The sequence below is a fragment of the Botryllus schlosseri genome, chromosome 5 (genome assembly GCF_051294905.1).
Source record: "Botryllus schlosseri isolate E-star chromosome 5, Bs_hap1, whole genome shotgun sequence".
Classification (NCBI taxonomy): Eukaryota; Metazoa; Chordata; class Ascidiacea; order Stolidobranchia; family Styelidae; genus Botryllus; species Botryllus schlosseri.
In genome coordinates, this window is record NC_137240.1 from 4,992,837 (window position 1) to 5,014,930 (window position 22,094).

Sequence of the window (22,094 nt, forward strand, 5' to 3'; positions counted from 1 at the left end):
ACGGAAATTGCGTTAAGATCAATTTCTATGCGGTATTTTTCTCGTCATTTGCTGCCAACTTTCCAGAGTTCGGCTCTCTCTACCTCTGGGCCTTTTCAAGGCGCTGTGTATACAGCGGGATCGGCGATGAGGACGAAACGTTAAATATCAACAAATTGAATGTTTAGCACGCAAGTTGGTAAACATTTGACATTTTTTGACATTTTGGCACGCTGCACACAAAATGTTTCCGCTCCCTGATTTCAGCTATGGGGCATAAGCGCAAAGTCGCAGATCAATATTAGCACGCAATTACTTCATTACTGCCACTGATTCACTGTTGTAAATACCTTACAATGTTGTAGGGTTATTTGGGCTTGATTCGCATGTAGCCTACACAAAGGCGCGGGTTATTCTGGTTGTGTGTAATTCACGTCCTTATCCGTATCCGTACTCCATGCTATTACGGAAATGCTGAGAGCAAGCGGGGAAGTAACAGATTCCTGGTTTACTGATCAGGTCTTTGGTCTGACCCTGACTGGGATTGAATCCACGACATTGCCATTTGCATTTGCTAAAACCCCGGCAGCCACTCGAGGATTTTCGCCGGAGCCTGTGAATCTTTCACGTCACATATACATGAGGAGTGAAAGATGATGGATTGCCACATTTATGACTGTTGAGTGTTGACGTATGACAGATTAATGAACGATGAACAAATATAAATTTGTGCAAGTGCAATGTGCATGTAACTGTGCAATGAATTGAATTATGAAAATTAACGATATTGCGGGTAAAAGGATTCCTAGTAATTTACAACGGAACCTGGTGTTCGCAATATCTCTTATTGCAAGCTGCAATAGGACATAGTGCGAACACCAGGTTCCGTTGTAAATTGCAATTTGCAACATAATCACCGTCATCCTATCCAAGAAATGTGGCACAAAATCAATAATTTGACGCACGATAACGCACGATACGTGCGTGACTGAAACCGAGCTTTAATACGAAACAGTAATAAATTTCCTGATTCAGTGAACGTCACAATCAACTTGTGGCTTTCCAACGTATTTCCAAAGTAACAGTTTAGCAGCGCAGTAGTAACAACTGTGTCAGTATCTGCCCGATGCAGCTATCATAATTATAATTATTCTTGGATGTATGTTATCGCATCTGCTCTGGTAGTGGCGGAACCAACCAAAAGGCTTCAAAACTACACATTACTGTCCTTAAAGATTTGACGCCAGGGAATGTGTGTTTTATGACCTTTACCAAGTACTTCGCGAGTAATGCATGTCATTTTAAAAACTTAACATCGATTAGGTTGCAGATTACAAGATGATCTGAAATTAACTTGGTATAGCTTCTTTTCTCGCTGCTCGGTAACAACAGTGTAGTATGACGATGAAACTACATTCACTAGGACAATCATTCCATGTGGTTACTCATATTCTTCAAATTCGTCAGTAGGGACGAAAATAGTACGGCTTCGTGATCATTATGAAGACGTATAGGACGATTATACACAGAAGTATACACGGTAGGCTCTCCTGCATATTACAGCAAATTGTACATATCGATATTCGCGTTCGATATGATTTGATAGGTACTATTTAGAGAAGTTGTATTAAATATAGTTGGGTTTGCAAGCATCCGCTCAATATCTTAAAGTGATGTGTGTATCGCCAACCAGAGATGCGCCGGATGTGCTGCGATCGGCACTGGTACTATTATCTTCTCTATTTTGGCAACGAGGCGGTAATTTTACTATGCGCCAAATCATAAATGCATGGGCTATTCCTTGAAATTCCCGATTGACGCGATTGGCTAGAGATTTCAATTTCTCAAGAACTCGAGTTGATAGCGGCGCCGGTATTTTTAGACATGTGAATTGAGAAGTCAAATTTGTGTAATAAAGTAACAAATAGTTAATTGCTATTATATCTATTATTATTAGACATAATAATAGAAATGACCTCAATGAACTTGAATTAAATGTGACAGTCTTTTTGTTTGCTTTCAGATAAAAATTTAGGTTTGTAATCATCTTATAAACAGGTTATCTTTCGACAATATGCGAATCCAGATTAACAGAAAAATATTTAGCAATGGATTGGTACACCACAATCGTAACATGATGAGAACATTAGCGGCATAACGCTACTACGCATTGATCGTGTCAAGAGCAATCCAATCCTGGATGCTTGTGTGAATTCCACCCTGTAGAAAACGAAGTGGCCGTTGGAACCGATCCCAGCCAGACACGAGAGTGTGAGGACTGAGACAAACTTTATTATTCTCATTCTTGACATTGCTCGCAAGCCAAATAAATTTCAGATTTGAGGTATTTTGTATAAACTAGCAAGAACAAGAGATATGAAAAGTATAATACAAGAGTAAGATCGCAATGTCACATCGTAAGCGACGTTGCTATGTGCAACCACATTCTTGCGACAGATATTTAGTCGGGCGCTGAGCTATACAGAGCGGATCTCGGATCAATAAAACATCATCTGTATCAATAGAGACCAAAATTAAAGGGGCACTCTAAATATGATGTGGTCTCAAATTAAAATTACCGGGGTGAAAACATTACTGGTAGCGCAGTCATTAGACTTACAATGTCACCGTATTGGAACTGCAGCTAAAAGGTTTTTACGAGTATGGTTTTACGGTTCTATGGTTCTATTGCACTGTACTTATGTCTATAGTATGGAGATAACTTGCCATCCCACGCCAACGCCTCTTGCGTGGAAATTGTGATGCGTTATAACCAATATTCATCCACATGATACACCAGTACAGAATCTCATTGGAACTTGCAACTTGTATCATATAGGCGGCTACTTATGAAATTGCAACATGTACCATGTACATGCGCGACCAACACGTAATGACGAATAGCACCGCGAACAGGTGTCCTTGACGACAATTTCACTCATATACGCGTTGTAAACATGGGACCAACTGTCCACATCAATGTCTACTTTTCGAAATCCTAAGCGTAAAAAGGAAGTAAAAGTGGAAGTATAAAAAGTTCAAAAGCAAAATCAATTGAGTAAATACTGCAATTAGCCAAAACACTTTGAGTCTCTGAGATAGTGGAACTTCTTTGTTATTTATCCCGTCTGGTTGTAGGTTCTACTATGTCGCATAGATGAGGTACAGTCAGGATTTGGGGACCCTACACTGTATAACTTGGAACCATAATGCGCAATGTCATTCCCGGTACTAGCCGGTCTAGACTACGCAGTCCCGCCATTATGCGTTTGTCATGTGTTAATGAGCGAACCGTACATTCCCTTTTGCCCCGCGGCAACTTAGATGTGAGTCAGGCAGGGTAGTTTCCTTCGCAGGAATCCGCACCATTTCTCTCTGCTTCGCCAAAGATTCGGGTATAAATTCATAGAAATATTCATGTCATCAGCTGTTCGTTTTCCAAACTATCCCAATCCACTGCCGCGGTTTTCTTTAGGTATGCGCCGATGCCATCTTCGAACCATTCCTGGTCTGTGCGTTCACGCGGAAACTTCTCTCGCATATAGCTCTCGTATTTCCCTTCCTTCGAAGTCAGCTCGGTGTGACTGGTCTGGCTTTCTGTCACGCATGGTTGCTCCGACTTGATTTCTAGATCGCATTGCTGTCTTGTTATTTGAAGATATAGAAATTCAAGATATAAAAATGAATAATATATTCTTATTGAAATAAATCTGAATGGTTTCAGCTGACACTATGAGGCAATCGACAGCAACTAATAGATAATTGATAAGAACATTGTATATCAACAGCCGTATCGCTAAGCGTGACGTCGAAATGTCACGCGTTTAGTCTCAAGATCACTGTGTCACGGACTATATTTGAGAAGGATGGGATTTCGATTTCGCACTCCGACCTCCCCGGCGTATGCTACTGCAGACCACACCACCACAACTGTGACAATTCGACTACTGATCGGGCCTAATTACCATCATCCAATGATGGCCAAGCCGGGCGTGCCATCACAAATCATATGTATAAATTGAATGTGTGTCTGGACCTCCAGTAAACCCCTGAGACTATCTATGGGCTGGGCATCCATAGTGTTCCATGTAACACATGTTAAGAACCGCTGGTCTATGTACTGTACATTAAACATGTAAAGTGTTAGCAAGGCGCATTGGTGTTGCGCTATCGTCTGATGATGTTCACTGTTTAACATCGCTTGTTTTGCCCAAATAACTTTGCTATAATTGTAGGGTTTTAGTCAACCGATCACAAAGTGGGAAAACACCGATTTTTTGAGAATTCTTCTCCGGTTTTGCAAGTCTCAAATTTCTGAAAAAGTGTCCTCTTTTTAGATTTCCAAAATATGGTAGGCCTATATAATTGCCAATCATGAGCATACTCGACTGGCTAGTTATGAGTGATGACAAGGATCTATGCATGACCAAACTATGGTCCGAATTCACACATCGCCCACAGTAGCATATGGGCGGTGTTAGGTTGACGAGCTAGCGACAAATCCCGTGAATTCTGACATTTTATTGTCTCATACATGTTATCTAATAACTACGTCACATACGCACAATACTTGGAATAGACACGTCACACGATATTACCTTCATCGTTTTCCGACACGGTCTGTTTCACGATTGTTTCAGACGGAGTAGTTTTGAGAATGATCTTAATCTTCGGTAGCGCTAGTTCGTTTTCGAGTGCGCGAAAGGAGTCGGTACACCTGAATACTCTGTCACAAATGAAACACTCATACCATGTTTACAGTAAATACTTGAAAGATGGAAAATATTCCTCCGATATATATGATGATGAATAAGTATAAAAATAGTCAGGTCCACATAAAACAACTATGGCCGAGATAGCATATTAGTGATATAATCTACAGCTGCAGCACAGATGGGTCACGGGTTCGAGTCCGACCTAGGTCGACTCCGGAATTCCTACCTAAGTGTTGGAGGTTTATCTATAGGCTCCTCCTCGCCGTATCATCCGCGCAGGCGGTGTCTTATGAAAGCCTAGAAGTGGGCCGTGCTGCAAGTCGACAGACAATTTTTTAAAATTGGCCTGGTGTAATTGTGTAAATGGCAAACGCCATGAATAGCCTACCACAAAACAAGCATACTAAACGTTTGACTCAGTCGAAATCAAATCTAATCCTTTTTGATGTCGTGTTAATCGAATTAGGCATGCCGAATCGAATCAGCAGGAATAACCACAACGTTGGCAAAGACTTCAATCTCCTGATAGATATTACCCTCAAAACTATAGTGCGAGAGACCGAGGCAGTTACTTAGGAATTATAAAGTAATGGGGTCGATTGTTTGACATAAGGCTGAAAATTCCCCTTGAATCCGACATTTTTTTAGCTTGCCAGTCCGGCGAATAAATATCTTCAAGGTCCGGCTATCTTAACGCCTTTAAATATACTATATTTCCGATGCTGGAAAAGATGTACCTGTGGTCTGATGACGCTGTTAGATCATTACAGTTCCATGAAGTTTCTAATATTTTTTACGTCAAAGCACTATGCTTTCCTCTTTACAAATTGCTTGGAATTTCGTTTCTATTTATTACTGACCTGCTGTAGATTTCGGTCCATAAAATAATTTTGAAAAGTGGTGATTCGACTATCCACATTTTAAGTGCCCGAGTCGAGTCAGGTGAATTTAAAAGAATGCCTGAGCTATTATTCGATTTCGTTGATTCCAATTCTGTCCTATAGGCCTTCTGTCTGACTAGGAATCAATTTGAGTTACGTATTATCACATGTTGATTCAATGGTGGTACGTGTTCGTTTTTTTAGTCTCACGCTCAACATTGGCGTTGTAATACGCATATTGAACGATGCTCTATTTACAAGCAGTAAGCATCATTGAAAGATTGTCAAGTCACGGTGGGTCATAGGAGAGGTCAACTTACCCGGATACATCAACAATACTTTGCATTCGCGGTATGTCTTTCAAGGCATCCTCCTACGAAAATAAGATTTATGGTTAATGAAAATATGTCAATCGATTGACTTCCGATCTCGAGAAGGATTGGTATATTGTACTTACAGGGAAACGTCAAGATTTCGGCGCATTGTACTCAGAAGCGAAAGCAATTCTGTCGAGCAGAATGCTTGCGTAAATAATCATGGCTCATGTAAATGACTTGTAATTTCAAATTTAGCTGATGTCACAAGTAGAGACGAGTTCACATCTGGGAAAGGGGATAAGTAATTGGACAGGTTCATTCATTTTAAATGTCGTCAGGTCGTTAGTTCTAGTTTAGGGTTACCATATTTTTGTGGCTCAAATTCCAGACACTCGTTAGCGCCCACTAGCGGAATTCAAAATGAGGTGTGAGCATATTGTCGGTCAATATGACGTCCCACTAGCACAGCTTTGCTTATCGACCAGAGATGGTCACGATCCAGCTCAGGGGTATGGGACTGTGCGTTGTAAGTTGTAATTGAGACCGAAACCCAATTTTTCAGCCCCTTCCCACCCAAATAAACACTGATCTTGGACCCACCATAGGGTATTCGATGCAACTTCTGGGGGGCTTGCTATAGGCTATGCATCCGGTTTCCATGCGCATCTGGTCGTTAAATTTTTACTGAATGAATTCCGTCAGTATTATTGGTTCTTCCATATTTTGATCATCTGCCCACATGATCGGAGTTATGAGCTGGTGGAGGATGATGACTTCGAAAATGCAGGGAGCGTAATCGTACATAAGATTATTTACCGGGTTGTAATGACTCGAGTCACGATTTTCTGCTGACTCAACTTGACTCAAGTCTTTTTCCCAAAATACGGAAATGTCTCGACTCGACTCAATTCAGTCTAAGTATTGAATTGACTTGCTGGTCTATTCGTACTGGTACTTGAAAAGACGACCAGAAACTGCTAAAAGTGAGGAAAATTAATATATTTTAAATGCGAACTATACGATATCAAAAAACAGAGTTATAAAAAGTGGGTTTACCAAAACTTTAACTGGAAACTGAGCAGTTAACACGATGACTTGGACTCGGACTCAAGTCGTAACACTATGACTCGGACTCGACCCTCAACTCGCTGACTTGGACTCGGTGGTGAATTGAAAATGAATCGACTCGACTTGTCGTGTCAAAACTATAAAAGTGAGATTGACTTTTTGAATCAGCGCCTTGTGACTTGGTTACAACTGAATAAAGGCAAACGAATTCCAGGTTTAGAACCACTATTTTCGAAAAAAAGCATTTAAACGGCCTTAACCGACTCCAAGAATATACCATCCTCTATATTTGCGATTACAATGAGACTTATTTCAGTATATTTGATCTGCAGTTTTTGCAAGGACGGTGGTCTCCATATCGCGCGCGGCGCGGAGAAAAATTTCATAGTATTAATCTGCCCAAAAATAACGATCTCCATGTATTTGATCTAGGAAAAAATTATGAGCCTACTTCAAGCCTTCAAGATTCCTGGCATTTAGGTATATTTTAGAAATTCCTCCCGGACGCAGTTTGAACAGCGAGATTCCGGACGTATGGCAACCCTATTCCAGTTATATAGTTGCGAGTTTTGAAAAAGGATTCGTTCTATAGTTCAAAATTTGAAGTTCGAGTTCAAGTTTCGCATTTTGAAGATCCAGTAGTTCGTGTAAGTTTGTTTGAGACCCATATCTTTTGATTCTTTTCAACCAACCGATTTTGCAAATGTATATCACTATGATTAGACATTGTGTCAATGGTGGCGCGCATATTCTTCACCTTGCGCACACGAAACTGGCTATTCGTGTGAGTATCTATAACGATCTACGAAACAATGCTCAGTGGGTCGAAAACGGCTTGATCATACGGCACGAACACCTGCGTCCTTCGATGACGTATCATCCCGAAATTGGTTGCGTACACAATGTTTACAGCCCCTATATGTCGCAATATCCCACGGAAGTCATTTGAATCTGATGGATGGTCTCGTCTTGAATGTATTGGACAGTGGTCTCGTGATGATCACAATCATAACCATGCAGCGGTCAAGCCCGCGTAGCCAAGTATTGTATTACATTAATATTCACTGAGCGAGTGCCACAGTTGGCCAAACACTGCAGTCACGACACCAATAGTTGCTGGTTCTAGTCTCGGCACTGCTATGTTTCTATGTGCCGGAGGCTTATCTGGGCCCCTCATCTCCGATCCCGCTGTAAATACAGTCCCTTGAGATGCCCAGAGGAAGAGAGAGCCAAACATCTTGAAAGACAGCAGAAAATGGACCAGAAAAAGGACGCAAGCCAAGCGTTCAACTTAGGAAATGTACTCTAAATTGTTAAAAGCGCCAATAGGTGTCAAGAAAACAAACAAACAAACAAACAAACTTGGGTTTGATGTTGGTGTTGCTTCGAAACACAGTCTAATCCGCATAATTCGGACACCAGATAACCCCTGCAGTCGCTTTGATTGGACAAAATACCCGGAACGGAACAAAACGAAAATGACACTTGAAACACCGTTAATATGGACAATTATCCGCTTATGACCACATTACTTCCTACGTTTTAACACATGCTAGTAGATTGTGGGGAAACGATGACGATCCATGCAGTGCGATCTACAATGAACTCATATCAGGCCGTGCCACCTTCATGCAGGGTTGCCAGATTGGCCCTTTCGGGGCCAAATTCGTGAAATTTGGCCATTTTTAGAGACAGTTGGCCCCAAAATAATAATTTGGCCCCTTGGCCCTTTATTTTCAATTTTTGGCCCTTTTTGGAAGCAGTTGAGACATACCGTCAAACTAACTATTAAAATAAATCTGTCTCGCAAATTGGGCTGACAATGTTTATGCCAATGTCAAAGATTCGAGTGGAAACACTGTAGAAGATTTGGATTTGTTTTTGTAGAATGTAGACTGTGTTGGAATTGTAAATACAGATTTGTGAACAGGTGGACGAAAAAGCAGCGAACATGGCTGGAAGCTATGTAGCAGAAAAAGTCTGAAGAAGAGCACCCTTATAGTACTTAATTATTGATAAAAATTTCAAAGAAAAAAATCAACATAACCGTAGAGTTTTTTGGTGTAAAACCTAAAAAATCGGTAGATAAGTTGGATAAGTTTCAAATGTAAAGAAACTATTCTCTCGATGTTTAATTAAAATTCATAAAATTTAATCACTCTCATATTATAGCACAAAAAGTTTTATTTTACGATTTTATATTCAGTCGGAAAAGGCTTGAAATAATGAAGAAGTTATTGTAGTTGGATCCAGTATAGTTGCAGGTAGTGGATTTGGTGTCCTACAACAGTATCAACAATATAAAACTGGAATTTCAGGTGTCTATGGGTAATGTTGCAGCGTTATTGACGTTATTGAACAATTTGGCCCTTTTATTGGCCAATTTGGCCCCTTTTTCGGCGCTGTTTGGCCCTTTTTCGCAGAAGATGTCTGGCAACCCTGCCTTCATGTCGGTTTTACATCGGTACAAAGGCGCCTATCTCGTAGAAAGAATGCTACAGAAATATTACTTTTCGAGGTGTACTCTCGTCACGTGGAAATGTCGTTTCGGCCCTTGCTGCATGGCGTTAATTTGCCTGATGTATTTGAATAGTTGCTGTGCTATTTTAAGGCTTAGTGTGTGTATGCTACACAGTATTCCCGGATACAGTATTTGTTGAATCGTTTGGTATCGACATACTGTACAATAAAACTAGCCTTCTATTCACCTAAGGGGGAGCGAGTGGCGCAGTGTGCTAAGCGACACCGGCTCGACACCAATGGTTCGAGTCTCGGCTCTACCATGTTTCTATGTGTCGGAGGTTTATCTGGGCTCCTCATCGCCGTTCCCGATGCTAACGCAGCGCATTGATAGAAAAAAAAAACAGAGGAAAGGTGAGCCGAGCTTCAAAGTCGCCAGCAGAGACCCAAGTGGACAACTAAATCGAGAAGGAATGAAAGTGTGGGAGTGCGTGAGCATGAAGAAGTCCAAAGGCCGAAAGAAAAAATACTGGACAGTACCTATTGCATTGTCGTGGTGCACAAGGCCTGCACGCAGGCGATAAGCGCCACTGTTGTTGTGTGTAATAATAATAATTATTATTATTATTATGTAGATGTAACTCCTGTGCGTCTCACGCGATCAATCCCAATCACTGAAGTAAAGCGGAGCTGCCATTCATTTATTACCGCAGGAGTACAATATTCCAATACGTTATCTGCCAACAACTGATTTACCATTGAATTCGGAAAATGCCGTTTCTCCGCTTTATTTGGCCAAAAGTGAGCGTAACCAAAGTGTCTGAATTAACCGTGGTCCACTGTACAAGGTTTTTATCGAGGCAATTCAAACGAACTTAAATTACATCACTTCGACAAGAATTCAGAGATAAGTGGCGATTAATGACTTACAAAATATTTCGGTAATTCTTTATTAACCAGAGCCTCCCATTTCTTGAGATACTTCCTTACTTCCCTCCAAACCAGAAGCGCGACGATTGACATAATCAAAATTGCCGAAATCCCGATGACCAACAATATTTGTGCTTGGGCAGGAAAATAGTCTGCGATAAAATTAAGTAAACATGGTAAACATATGGAGCGTTTGTATTTCGTTTGATGGTCAGTTCAAGATAAAGTGTCTGCTGTATTTATCGCATCGAATTGAAAGTAGATGTGTGAAAATCCCAACGCTCTTCTCATAAACTGAGTTACAATCTCGTAATATCGGTTACTATAGGAAAAGATTCAATATTGCCAGCTCAATGTATTGAAACCTGATATTTAATCGCGCATGGCCATTGGCGTATAGCCCGGTATGAAAACTATGGGAATTGGGAAAATTTCTCAACACTGACGCGACACCACGGTTAATCCATTGTGATGTGTCGAACACGCACATAACAATGTCCAAGTCGGTACAGCGCGACATAACAAATAAACACACGAGTTTAAAACGAAAACAAATGTCATGGAAGCCATTCTTAGACGACATACTTTAAAATGTTTTGTCACGTACTCGTTAAAATACCTCAAACTAATCTCACATATAACAAATCAATTGTATTTGCGCCTGTAAATTATGGGTCATTTTATGTATATTCATAATGTAAATGGCCAGTGCCGTGTTTACACCTTACCGACTGGAGTTGCGATTTCTTTGGACGCTACTTCGCTTCGTATTAACTTCCCACTTGCGCGGGTTGTATACCAAGCGGATACGTTGTATAGGGTCCCTTCTTTGAGGTTAGAGAATGTGAACGACGGGTCACAGGTAGCTGCAATGAATTTCATCAATAGGTTTGACGCCGGTACCTTCATTGTGGACCGAAGATGAGCAATTGAGCATGGATTTGGAATGAAATAACCGAATTTTGTTGGATTTTAAATAGTTAGCTTTGAGAAACTCAATTTGTATACGCAATTTCTAATAACATTTAATTTTCAAGCGATTGCGGATGAAAAAATCTGAGTTAGACCTGTATTAGGTCATTATTACGAACCGAATCAATGACTTGGAGTTCACATCAGGACCAATATTTAGATTTGAAAAGACTGAATCCACTCAAATCTGCTTTCAAAATCAACGGTTTGCGATTAATCTAAGAAATATATCGCCTCTTTATAAGTGTGTGATTCTTTTCATAGATGGCATTTATAGTCAAGTGAATCAATATCGAGTGATAATTGATCCAGTAAATTTCCATTGGCTGGTTTATATCAAATCACGTAATAACGAAACATATTTGTTTACCATTGCGTATATTTTCCTTCCGACAGCTTTTTCCACCTGTAATGACACGTAACGACTGTAGTTGGAAATATATATTATTTGACCTCTATAAATATTATTGTAGTTCGATTCTTCATCTACAAGAAAACAATGAGAAAAAAAATTGATCGTTCCTCGATACTTACGAATCTCAAAAATACACAAATTGAACAATTTTTCAAAATACTGCAGTGTAATATATATAGCATTAATATGAGTCTTAATCAAATATGGGTCAATCGAATATGTGTCTAATTAAAGTGAATCAACTTTTGTAAAGCCACCACCGGGAAACAGAGCACACATATTTAAAGCATATATTGTCGTTCCATTTGTCGTAACGTAACGAGGGATTAAGACTGCACTCGATTACTCAAGGCGTTCACATTTCATGATAGGATAATGTATAACCCAGCGGTAAGGATGTTCAACTAATTATTACTAACTTTCTGTCAAACACAGCGAATACGCAATTCGCAAATCATAGCTCCCGCTGTCTCTGATGGCATTTTCCAATTCCGTCGGAAGTTTGTATACTATCGAGATCGTGGTAGTTGTTGGACGTATCAATTCAAACTCGGGTGGATCCAGTTTCACTGAAAACGATGCACAAATGTCACGCCCATTATCGACTGATTTTCATTTGAAGCATCTGCGTTAGGTGTCGACTATAATGAACACGGCCTATGAACAAGGATCAAAGCCGAACGATAAAGTAAAACACTCACTATTCCTGTCGACAGGCGGACAAAGTTTCGTTACTGATACGGCCCGAATCTTGCTATGGTTCGCTTTCTTCTGATATATTGCGGATACTTTGTAGTTGTCTTAATCAAAACTATATGCAGAAATTTCGGATTGAATTGGGACGTGGGTTCTCTGCTATAAACAATGAATGACTATATAGCAGAGTTGAAGTACTACAAATTTTCAGCTCTACCAATTTAAATTATAATTATAATTATAGCAACACATTGTTTTCCAAATTAGACTATAATTTGAATTATAGCCACCCATTTTTTACAAATTATAGATTAAAATTAGAATCACTGAATTAGCGAAAATATTTTGATACAAATAGCTACTCAATCGTATACGCCTACTAGAGACTTCGAGACGACAAATTTTCAACTAGAAGCTATATATATATCAGTTCATTGAAACTCACATAATCCCCAAGGCGCCATCTGCGATATAGACAATCGACATCCTGTCTTCGTAACTTCCTCAACAAGCTTTGTATGGTTCTCATCCTCGTAGCACGAGGCGTTGACGTAATGCGCACAATTGTAACTCACGCTTTGAGTGTACAAAGACAGATTAACTTTGTAATTCATCGAGCCAGACGGCATCTGTGTTACCATGATCCGACAGCGTATTTCTGCAAACCCCACTCGCGCTTGATACGTTTGGAATGTTGCCAAATAACTTCTCTCTGAAGATTGCGGTCTTCACACCTCACATCTTGCGGTTGCATCTGTCTTATATCTATGGTAAAAAGAGCAATACTGTGGTGATCCAATATTTTCTGAAAGGCGTGCGTCGTATTGATGGGGTATAGATAGGGTTGCATCTAGAACGAACGGCGTTTTAAAACACTTTGTTTAAAACATGTTTGAAACAGTGTTTTAAACAAAGGCCTTTTGAAAAAAATTGTTTTTTTTTAAGTTGTAAAATTATGCCATAATTGCGTAAATACTTTCCAAAAACATGTTGTATGAACATACGGACAATTATTATCCGATATAACCGACGTATATCGATATCGGATGGTTGGAACCCTCAAAATAGTCTGTTCAACATTAATAGTACAGATATTTGGTCAAAGTAGCTATATTTACCATATATTCTCAATTGTCAATGTCAATCCACTATGACGTCACAAATGAATATTCGTGGCGTTATGGCTTTAAAAAACAAATACTTCAACAAATATTACATACATATTAAATCGCCCCATTAGCGAAATAGCTCTACCACTTCTGCAAAGTTAATAGCGCCAGTTAACACTAAACAGGAAAACATATTAGATCAAAGGTATTCACGGAATGACCATGTATGATGGAGCTTCGATCAGAATTCGAACTATTCCTTATTGAAAGGTCATGATGAATGTATAATTTAGGTTAGGGTCATATAGTACCATTGTGATTTCATATCGCGGACTAGGCGTATGTGCGTTTGTGTAGCACAAGTTTAGTGTTGCCTCGGCCGCTGAGTATCGCACGTGAGATTGATTGATTGATTTATTACGTGTTTATTTGAGTTTAGTCTGATGGAAGTGTACAATTGGCCGTCAGATCGCATGTGACGGTGGAAAGAGAGATCGACTTTTGTTGTTGTGTTGCTGTTGTGCCATTGTGGCAATTTCTGTTTTAATCTTTGTAATAAACATAGCATAACTTAAGCTCCATCATTAAAGTATACTTATGTTAGAAGTGCTAAAGATGTGAGCCTTAGTATCTATACTAAAACTACAAGACTGGAAAATGAGCTCGCAAAATTCATTTCATACTCACTGGCATGTGGTCGGCGCTTCCCATCGCTTCTATCCAGAAGTTCCGCGATTGCAAGCCAGAATACGAGTGCTATTTGCAAATTACCACCCATTATGAAGTGCTGCATTGAAACTGAGAAATCATACGCCTTCCCATGACTACGAAAGACTATCCTGCCTTCACACTGCTCAATCTCCTTCCAATCTTGGCATTCGCGAACTGGACGACCCGACGTGTTCGAAAAGCAAATATTGAAAGACAAGTAGATGAGATTTTTCTTCTAGTGGTGGACGTGAATAGCTAAATCAACATTGGTCAAGCATTTCGTTTCGATAACAAAATGTTATTTCACACGGTTCATTGTTCTATGAGCTAGAGAACAATAAGTATGAACGTTCCAAAGTCATATCATACTCTGTTGTTTGTGTGGTATCATTCAGCTCTCACACGTTTCCTACTCCAAGTCCCAAGTCCTATTCGCAACACAGACTAGGAAGTTTCACCCTTCTGCAAGTTTTTTTATAATGGGAAATATCGACTACAGTTACTGCGCTACGGACAGAGATGGTCGGTATCGCAGCACTTCTAGTTTTTCGTAGTATCTTACTTAAGTAAGTTTTCCATTTGTACTACATACTAAATTGGTTGTGTATTAAACTATACTGCCAAGTCTATGCCGTACAGTTTCATAGGCAAAATGTCTTACCTTTGTACTTAGGATTTCGTAAAGTATAGGAATAGGTTTTGGGATATGTTTGCGTCGTGATCATGAATAAAATTGGTATAACAGCTGGGCGAAGTAGCAGATGTATCTTTCTAACTGGATATATTTTGAAAAATTGTACCTATTTGTAGCGCTAGCCGTTGCGCTAAGGAAAATCTTGAAAATATCCCCACCCTACAACCAAATCTACAATTTGAAACTACTTATACTTGAATACTTTCATACCTCCAATTTCTACTTCTACTTGAACTAGGTTTGACGTGTCTTGGAAGGTCCAACTTTTCCTTGAAAACATAATAAGGTGATTGTGTTGCATATTGCGCGTGTTACTAAATGGAATGCCAAAGTTGATAATTCTGCACAATATAATGCAAGAGCACTGTTTGCCCGTTGGTTAGAAGAGACAGAAATCTATACACGATATATGTCTATAACTATGATCTATGGGCGGCAGATGAAACAACTATTCTGGCAAATTACTCTGCTAAAATGGCAAGAAAGACCATAATCTTCCCTTTTCCGATAAATCAAAAAGCGAACAACTCAAATATGATATGTTGGTGCAAAAATTGAACTCAATGCCATATGTCTACATTTTGGAAAGCACTCGGAATACTCGGATACAGACTTCGGATGGATTGGGATAGGATCGGACATCCGATATTGCAACATGATGTAAACATATCTGCATATATGAATAACTCTCGACAAATGGCTATATAGCATTATGTTCACACTGTTGACATATCGCAGATACCACATATCGAATCACTTGAATTTCGATTTATGGAAAGGATGAAAATATCGACGCAGGATGGCCGCAACCAAGGCAGCAACCAAACCAGGCAGGTACTGAATAAATCCGAACGAACATATTTTCGACGAGGTCAACCCTATATATATATATCTTTCCCGAATGTGAAAAAATATGTCTCGTCATGTTGAGATGTACAATGTACATATAATAATCAGCAACCATGTCAGAAAACCGCCGAGACCAAATTACGAGAATCCCGTTTCAGTGACCGTGGCACAAAAGGCGATAAGCGCCGAATCTTTCTTTTAATCAACAACAACAACGAGAATCACGTGCAGTTATTCATGTTTTTTTCATTTATACATTGTGTCATTCTGAGAACGGATAGTCCGTCATTACTGTATCTTTGTCGTTCCATAGTGTTGATTGTTCAATAAATGTAACAAGAGGTCACAAGTGTGTTATTGACGGGACACGTGGAACTGTATAAGCTTTAAGGTTCTTGTTCGAGTTGAAACCAAGCTCAAACTCAACTCGTACATATAATTTGTGACGTCTATCTTGGCCATCATTGGTCGCAAGTAATTATAGGCCTGATCAATAGCATTGTTGCTGTTATGGTGGTACGCCGTGTGAAATTTCAATTGTGTCTTCAATATTTACAAGTTCATTTGTAATTAAGCAAGTGGTATCACGCTGTTGCGTTTCAATCGAACAGTACAATGACAATTTACAAGCTGTACCTCGCATTTCTGAACTGGCATCGGGAGGAGACAGCAGAAGTTACAATATTGTAGTGGGTCTGCTCTTTTAACGCTGTTGCTTCACAGTTCATTTTGTGTACAAGTAGTAGTTGTAGTAGTAGAACCTATAAAGTACTTATGACAACTTTTTGATTGAATTCCAATATATATCCGGTTAGTTCTCGTCCCACAAAGACCCGACCCGCATTCACAGCTAGTATTGTTGGGCTATATACCTAGAGAGTCTTCCGAGACCAGGATGAATTTTTCACCGCGAGATCTAAATTTCGTCTGTTTCCTCCGGAGCGACTGTAACTCTGCCACTGCGTGGTACTGTATAAACTCCTGATGATTTAGCTCTAGCCCGTTTACGGACCAAGCACGTAGCGCTGACTGAGGCATTATACCATATATACTATATTTCGACGAAAATAATCGAGAGTCAATAAACTTTTCAACTATGCCAGATTCATGTTAGTTTCGTCTTTTGTGTTCGTGCATGGCCATGGTTCGTGAAAAGCTCTTACTGAATTCGGATGATCGATAATTGAAATTCGATGAATTCAAGGTTTAATGATTTTTAGATTACAGTAAAATTCCTGTCTTTCACAGATATGTTCGCAAAGTAGAACCTCTCAAGGTTCGTTTGCTAACTTGAACCTCTACAACATCGAGGTTTGCATCCTGAACGCGAACGGGAACGAAACGTTTGCACCATATGTCCGGTTAAAATTCCACGAATTTATTTCCATATAGTGAAGGAAAACCATTCAAATGACACAATAGCATTATTCTCCCTCGACTTCTCACCCTAATAGTCGGGAGAACGGTTTCCTAACAAATATAAATGAAACAGTTTCAGTTGCCTGTTATAGCATGGAATCGAAGGTCTCCCCTCTTGTTGACATAATTATGCCTTCTGATTAATATCGCAAAATGTCCAGACGTTCACAAAGACAGACCAACCAAGCATCAATAATCTTCTGCTATTTGATGCATGACAAAATATGTTTACTGATTTGATTCTCCGGTTTCCGCTTGTAAAATCATTCCATGAAGCCATCGTGTTACTATTCTTCTGTTATGTTATCAAATTCATAAACGATGAGATACGATGTGTAAAATAGTCGAATCATATATCGTGTAAAAATGACTTTGTAGTCTTACATCTTTTCATTCGATCGATTCCTGTAATAAATTTAGTTATGGTTACCAGCATACGCTGATGTTGATTCGGTGTAAATTATATGAAATTTTTATTGAGGTCAGACTAAAAATAGCAGTACTAAAAGAGCCTGATGACCAGACCGTCTTATTTTTGACATTTCAGGAGCCAGATGCCAAAACTGTCAAAAATAAAAATTTGAAGATGCCAAAAATAACCAATTTCTGGCATATGCCAAAAATAACACGGCCTGCCAATAGTGTATTTCGTTCATGGTGTTGTGTTAACAGGACCGCATTACAAGCGAGAAGAGCGTGTGTGAAGGGCAGGTTTCCTACTCTATGGGTCCAGCCGACCCATTAGGGGAGAAAGCATGGTGTCCTAAATGGTGTGGGCACAGCGAGATTGAACGGCTGACTGCATTCGGTTTACGTCATACTTTCCATTTGTCCAAAGGCAATTTTACGGCCATTTTTGACCAGCTTGCCGAGCGCTAAATTTGATAAAACGGGTATCAATGGAAAGCTGCCGCTGTACTGATTACTAAAATATAAATTGTATTCTGCTCATGGATCTGGAACCCTCAAATTCAACCACGATTTTTGCATTGTGATCGAGTTGAACATTGTGACACAACAAACAGTCCGGCTATTTCTGAGCTGCAGTCTCGTTGCCAGACAGTCTTGTTGCGTTAATGTTCTTAAACAAGCTAAACTTCCCAGGACTCTTCCATGTGAGTTGGTAATATTGAAGCCATCTGACGTGACAAAAGTCCTCCTAAAATATATCGGTAGACTGATGGAGATGGGATGGTCGGGCTACAAAATAGAATGTGTTGAGAGACAACACAGGGAACTCCTGGAAAAGTATCGGGAAGAAAATTCTTTCCGCGATGAGATCGATGGCATTGGCGAAGTGATCTCTTTTCATGATGCTTGGAAGCCGGTTCTGCCCTAGTGCCCTCCGAAATTTTTAAGCTCTGAAAACCTTTTGTGGAGGACTGGCAACATTCTTTCCCTCAACGGCTACTGTTGAAGCCGATATTTCCCAGATTCGGTGGGCGAAAAATTAATTCAGGAGAAACTTTGCTGAGCTGAGTTTGGAAGCACTGTTACAGTGCAAACAATTCAAGTCTATTCAAAAGCTGTAACAATCAGGTGTTGAGCGCGTTTGTTAGGCTTCTCATTCTCACCGATTCCGAATGGACACTGCACATTTTGTGGTTTCGTTTGATATTATTAACCTAAGTAATCGCTAGGTTTTTTCTTATTATTATTGTTTGTTGGTACTGATTATAAGTGGATGCAGCACATTTTTTGGTCTCTTTTGATAAACTGACCCAAATAAAGCGTTTTTATGACTAATTCGAGTCTGCAAATATCTATTTAGAGGTCGATGCCAAAACTGCCAAAAATAAAAATTGAAAAATGCCAAAAATAAGCTATTTTTGGCAGTTTTGGCATATGCCAAAAATAACACGGCCTGCTGATGACTAAAATAAGATCTATCACATGAATCATAACGTATTATAAATCCTAGTGTTCTGTGTGGAAAACACTTGAATAAATATCATAGTGATAAATATGATGATAGCACATAATCTGAAACCCGGGATAGGTTGATGGCATAAATTAATTTCACTTACAACGCCTGAATCCATTGGTTCAATAAGGACTTCTCGCAGGGCTTCCGTAACACGTATCGCGCACGCCGCAAAATTGCATGTATTTTTCAATAGTTTTTCTTTCTCCATTCATGGCGTTACACTTTCGATTTTGCCTTGGGTACTCAGGATTCTGATTCGTGTATAAAAAGAGAACATACATAGCCAACGGTATCACGTTTCGTTCGGTTCTTCATCAATATATTGTCAGTTTTAAACCATAGTGTCCTGTATGTGTGGACAGAATGCAAATCTCACGGCCCAGTGAAATTGGTCTACGTCACACTTTCCATTTGACTTAATGCAATTTGACAGTAATTATTGACCGGCTTACAGAGCGCAAAATTTGATAAAAACGGGTATCAATCGATAGCTGTCGCGGCACTGATTGCGAAAATATAAATTTTATTCTGCTCGTGGTCCTGGAGCCCATCAAATCAGCCTCGAATGTTGAATTGTAACGGAGTTTGGAATTGTGACGCAACCATGCCGTCTGGGAGCAGGTGATGAGCAGAGCAAACTGCAAGCATATTGGCTATTGTTGCGCAACCGACTGAGCATTCACACTCTCACTCTCGTGCACACTTGCTCCTGAGCTGCTCAGGCGGCATGGCTGCCTCACAATACCAAACTCCGTTACAATGCAACATTCGATGCTGATTTTGGGGGGTTCCAGGGCCACGAGCAGAATAAAATTTATATTTTCGCAATCAGTGCCGCGATAGCTATTCGTCTGATACCAGTTTTATCAAATTTTGCGCTCTGCATGCCGGTCAAAAATACTGTCAAATTGCCTTTAGTCAAATGAAATGTGTGACGTAAACCAATTTCACCGAGCTAAGACAGTGGACAGATTTTGAGTGAAAATGGGCACAAATGACGCTAAATAGGAAATTCGTGGTTAGGAGTCCTAACTTAGGACGAACTGACGACTTTTTTTAGTCAACCAACCACAAAGTCGGGAGAAATTTACCATTTTTTCTGAATTTTACTCCACAATTCTAAGTCTGAAATTTTTTGAAAAATTGTCTTGCTTTCCCGATTCCAAAATATGGTAACCCTAGCTGACTTGGACTCGGACTTGACTCGGCGGTGAATTGAAAATGACTCGACTTGACTCGAGTCAAAACAATGATATCATTAAGTAAAAACTATAAAAGTGAGATTGACTTGTGACTCGGAACCTTGTTACTTGGTTACAACCGTGGTAATTTGTTGGAAAACCTTTTCAAACCAGTAAGTCAGCATCTTTAATGGCAGCTATAATTTATGGAAATCATGGATATATAGAACTCCCTGATGGAAATATATACAACGTCAGCAATGTAAAGATTCGATAGCATTTCCTAAAAGCCGAAGTATAATATAAGCAACTGAATCGAAATGCGAAAACAGAGGGCTTGAGGTTTTTGATCGTCCACGGAGGACCATTCACTTTTCTTGAAAAAGACGACAAATTCTCCGATGGTATGTTGTTGCAATAGATCCGCCGAGGCGAGGATTATTGACATAGGGGCCCTGGGCAGCATTTGGCGCGCAAACCGCACGTTGGATATCCCCTGCCTGATCTGAATGCATATCTTTACCTCGGAATCAAAAGCGCACAAGTACAACACACGCGCGTCCACGTCGTCCAAATATCATATGATCGACCGAAAAGATCATCGCTCTATCAAATATGCCGGACCTGATGTGTGGAACAGTATCCCGCCGGCCATCCGACAGTCGACGAGCATGTCCACATTCAAGTCGAAATACAAGCAATTACCATCCTCAAGATTACCGGACCACGACTGACCTATCGATCTCGCTTCCCATGACATGCCGCCCTATTTCTTGTCGCCTTCTTTTTCTATACTATCTTCTTTACTTTCATTCAGTGTGCATGCCTCCTCTTTACATCGCCTAGCTAGGCCAAGGTGGGTGTCAGATTCCATAGACTACTCCTTGTCGCTTCGACATCTTTCTGTCTTTTCATTGTATCGTATTTTTTGTGGTGTATTGAACTGATAAAATTGCTAATAAACCAATGATGATGATGATGATCTTTGGTACTGAATATATTCTCTCCCTCTCTCTCTCCACTTTTTGTTACCGCCTCCAGCCGCTTGATGTCGTGTTTACGTTTTATGTTCCTAATAAATTCTACGGAATGGATATTGTATGAACTTCACGATATCGATTTTCAATACCGGCAAATGTCGCAAATTAGTTGGGTTTCGTGAACGGAGACGAGTTTTACAGGCAACTTACTGCGATTAGTCCACGATCGCGCTTTAAGCTGTGGACATTTTACTCGTTATTTTGCCGTCGCCGTTACCTAAATGCTCCCAAAATTTCGGCATTCATTTCCTGTTTTGTCGGTTATCGCAGGGGTTAGCAATCGATTGAAAGGATATTGTAACTATGGAAGTATCAAAAAGACATGCAATGTCACTGGTGTATAGTTTATCCATTGGTGTTGAGCTTATTTACAATAGTATAGTCTCAATGATGCCGTACGTAGTACGTATACGGTACTGTATTGATGAACACAAGTTGAGTTGCAGATAGCACTACGCCACAGTACATTACCTAATTAGGCTGTTAGCGACGACAAATTACTTCCTGAATGACCTTACTTACATGCTTTATTGTGTATTGTACCACGTGTTGGCGACCACCACAATGCCGGCTTGCGATTCTCGCCTTGAAGTATAGGGTAGCAATGTGTTAAACAGTTGTTTTCTTGTGCTGACTTTTGAGCTTATTGCACACCCGCACGGCCTATGAAATTGCAGTCGTTGAAGGACAGGAAGTGAAATACATTAAATTGGTAATATTGAATGTGTATG

General features: G+C 39.9%; 2 protein-coding genes across 2 annotated transcripts in view; both read right to left on the bottom strand.

Moving 5' to 3' along the window:
* Window positions 1-2,249: 2,249 nt before the first annotated feature.
* LOC145438741 (uncharacterized) lies at window positions 2,250-14,659 on the bottom strand. Its single transcript, XM_080316094.1, has 11 exons — window positions 14,230-14,659; window positions 13,072-13,198; window positions 12,879-13,009; window positions 12,439-12,537; window positions 12,157-12,306; window positions 11,693-11,728; window positions 11,079-11,216; window positions 10,351-10,502; window positions 5,896-5,948; window positions 4,578-4,705; window positions 2,250-3,606 (listed from the first exon to the last, which is right to left on the bottom strand). Exons 1-11 carry the CDS (start codon window positions 14,333-14,335, stop codon window positions 3,395-3,397), a joined length of 1,332 nt encoding a protein of 443 aa, XP_080172220.1. The 5' UTR covers window positions 14,336-14,659; the 3' UTR covers window positions 2,250-3,394.
* Window positions 14,660-18,850: 4,191 nt separating this feature from the next.
* Window positions 18,851-22,094, bottom strand: part of LOC145438734 (uncharacterized) — a 215,383-nt gene continuing 212,139 nt past the window's right edge. Inside the window, exon 2 of the mRNA XM_080316086.1 lies at window positions 18,851-19,089. The gene's annotated coding sequence lies outside the window, so the exon portion shown is untranslated. The remainder of the gene's footprint in view (window positions 19,090-22,094) is intronic.

Bases quoted from the DNA above. Each gene is read 5' to 3' on its own strand.
- LOC145438741 (XM_080316094.1), bottom strand. From the start codon at position 14,335: ATGCAGCACTTCATAATGGGTGGTAATTTGCAAATAGCACTCGTATTC. The intron at 12,538-12,878 runs GTGAGTTTCAAT...GTTTTGATTAAG, and splicing joins GATGGCGCCTTGGGGATTAT to ACAACTACAAAGTATCCGCA. The intron at 12,307-12,438 runs GTGAGTGTTTTA...CATCGTTTTCAG, and splicing joins TCCGCCTGTCGACAGGAATA to TGAAACTGGATCCACCCGAG.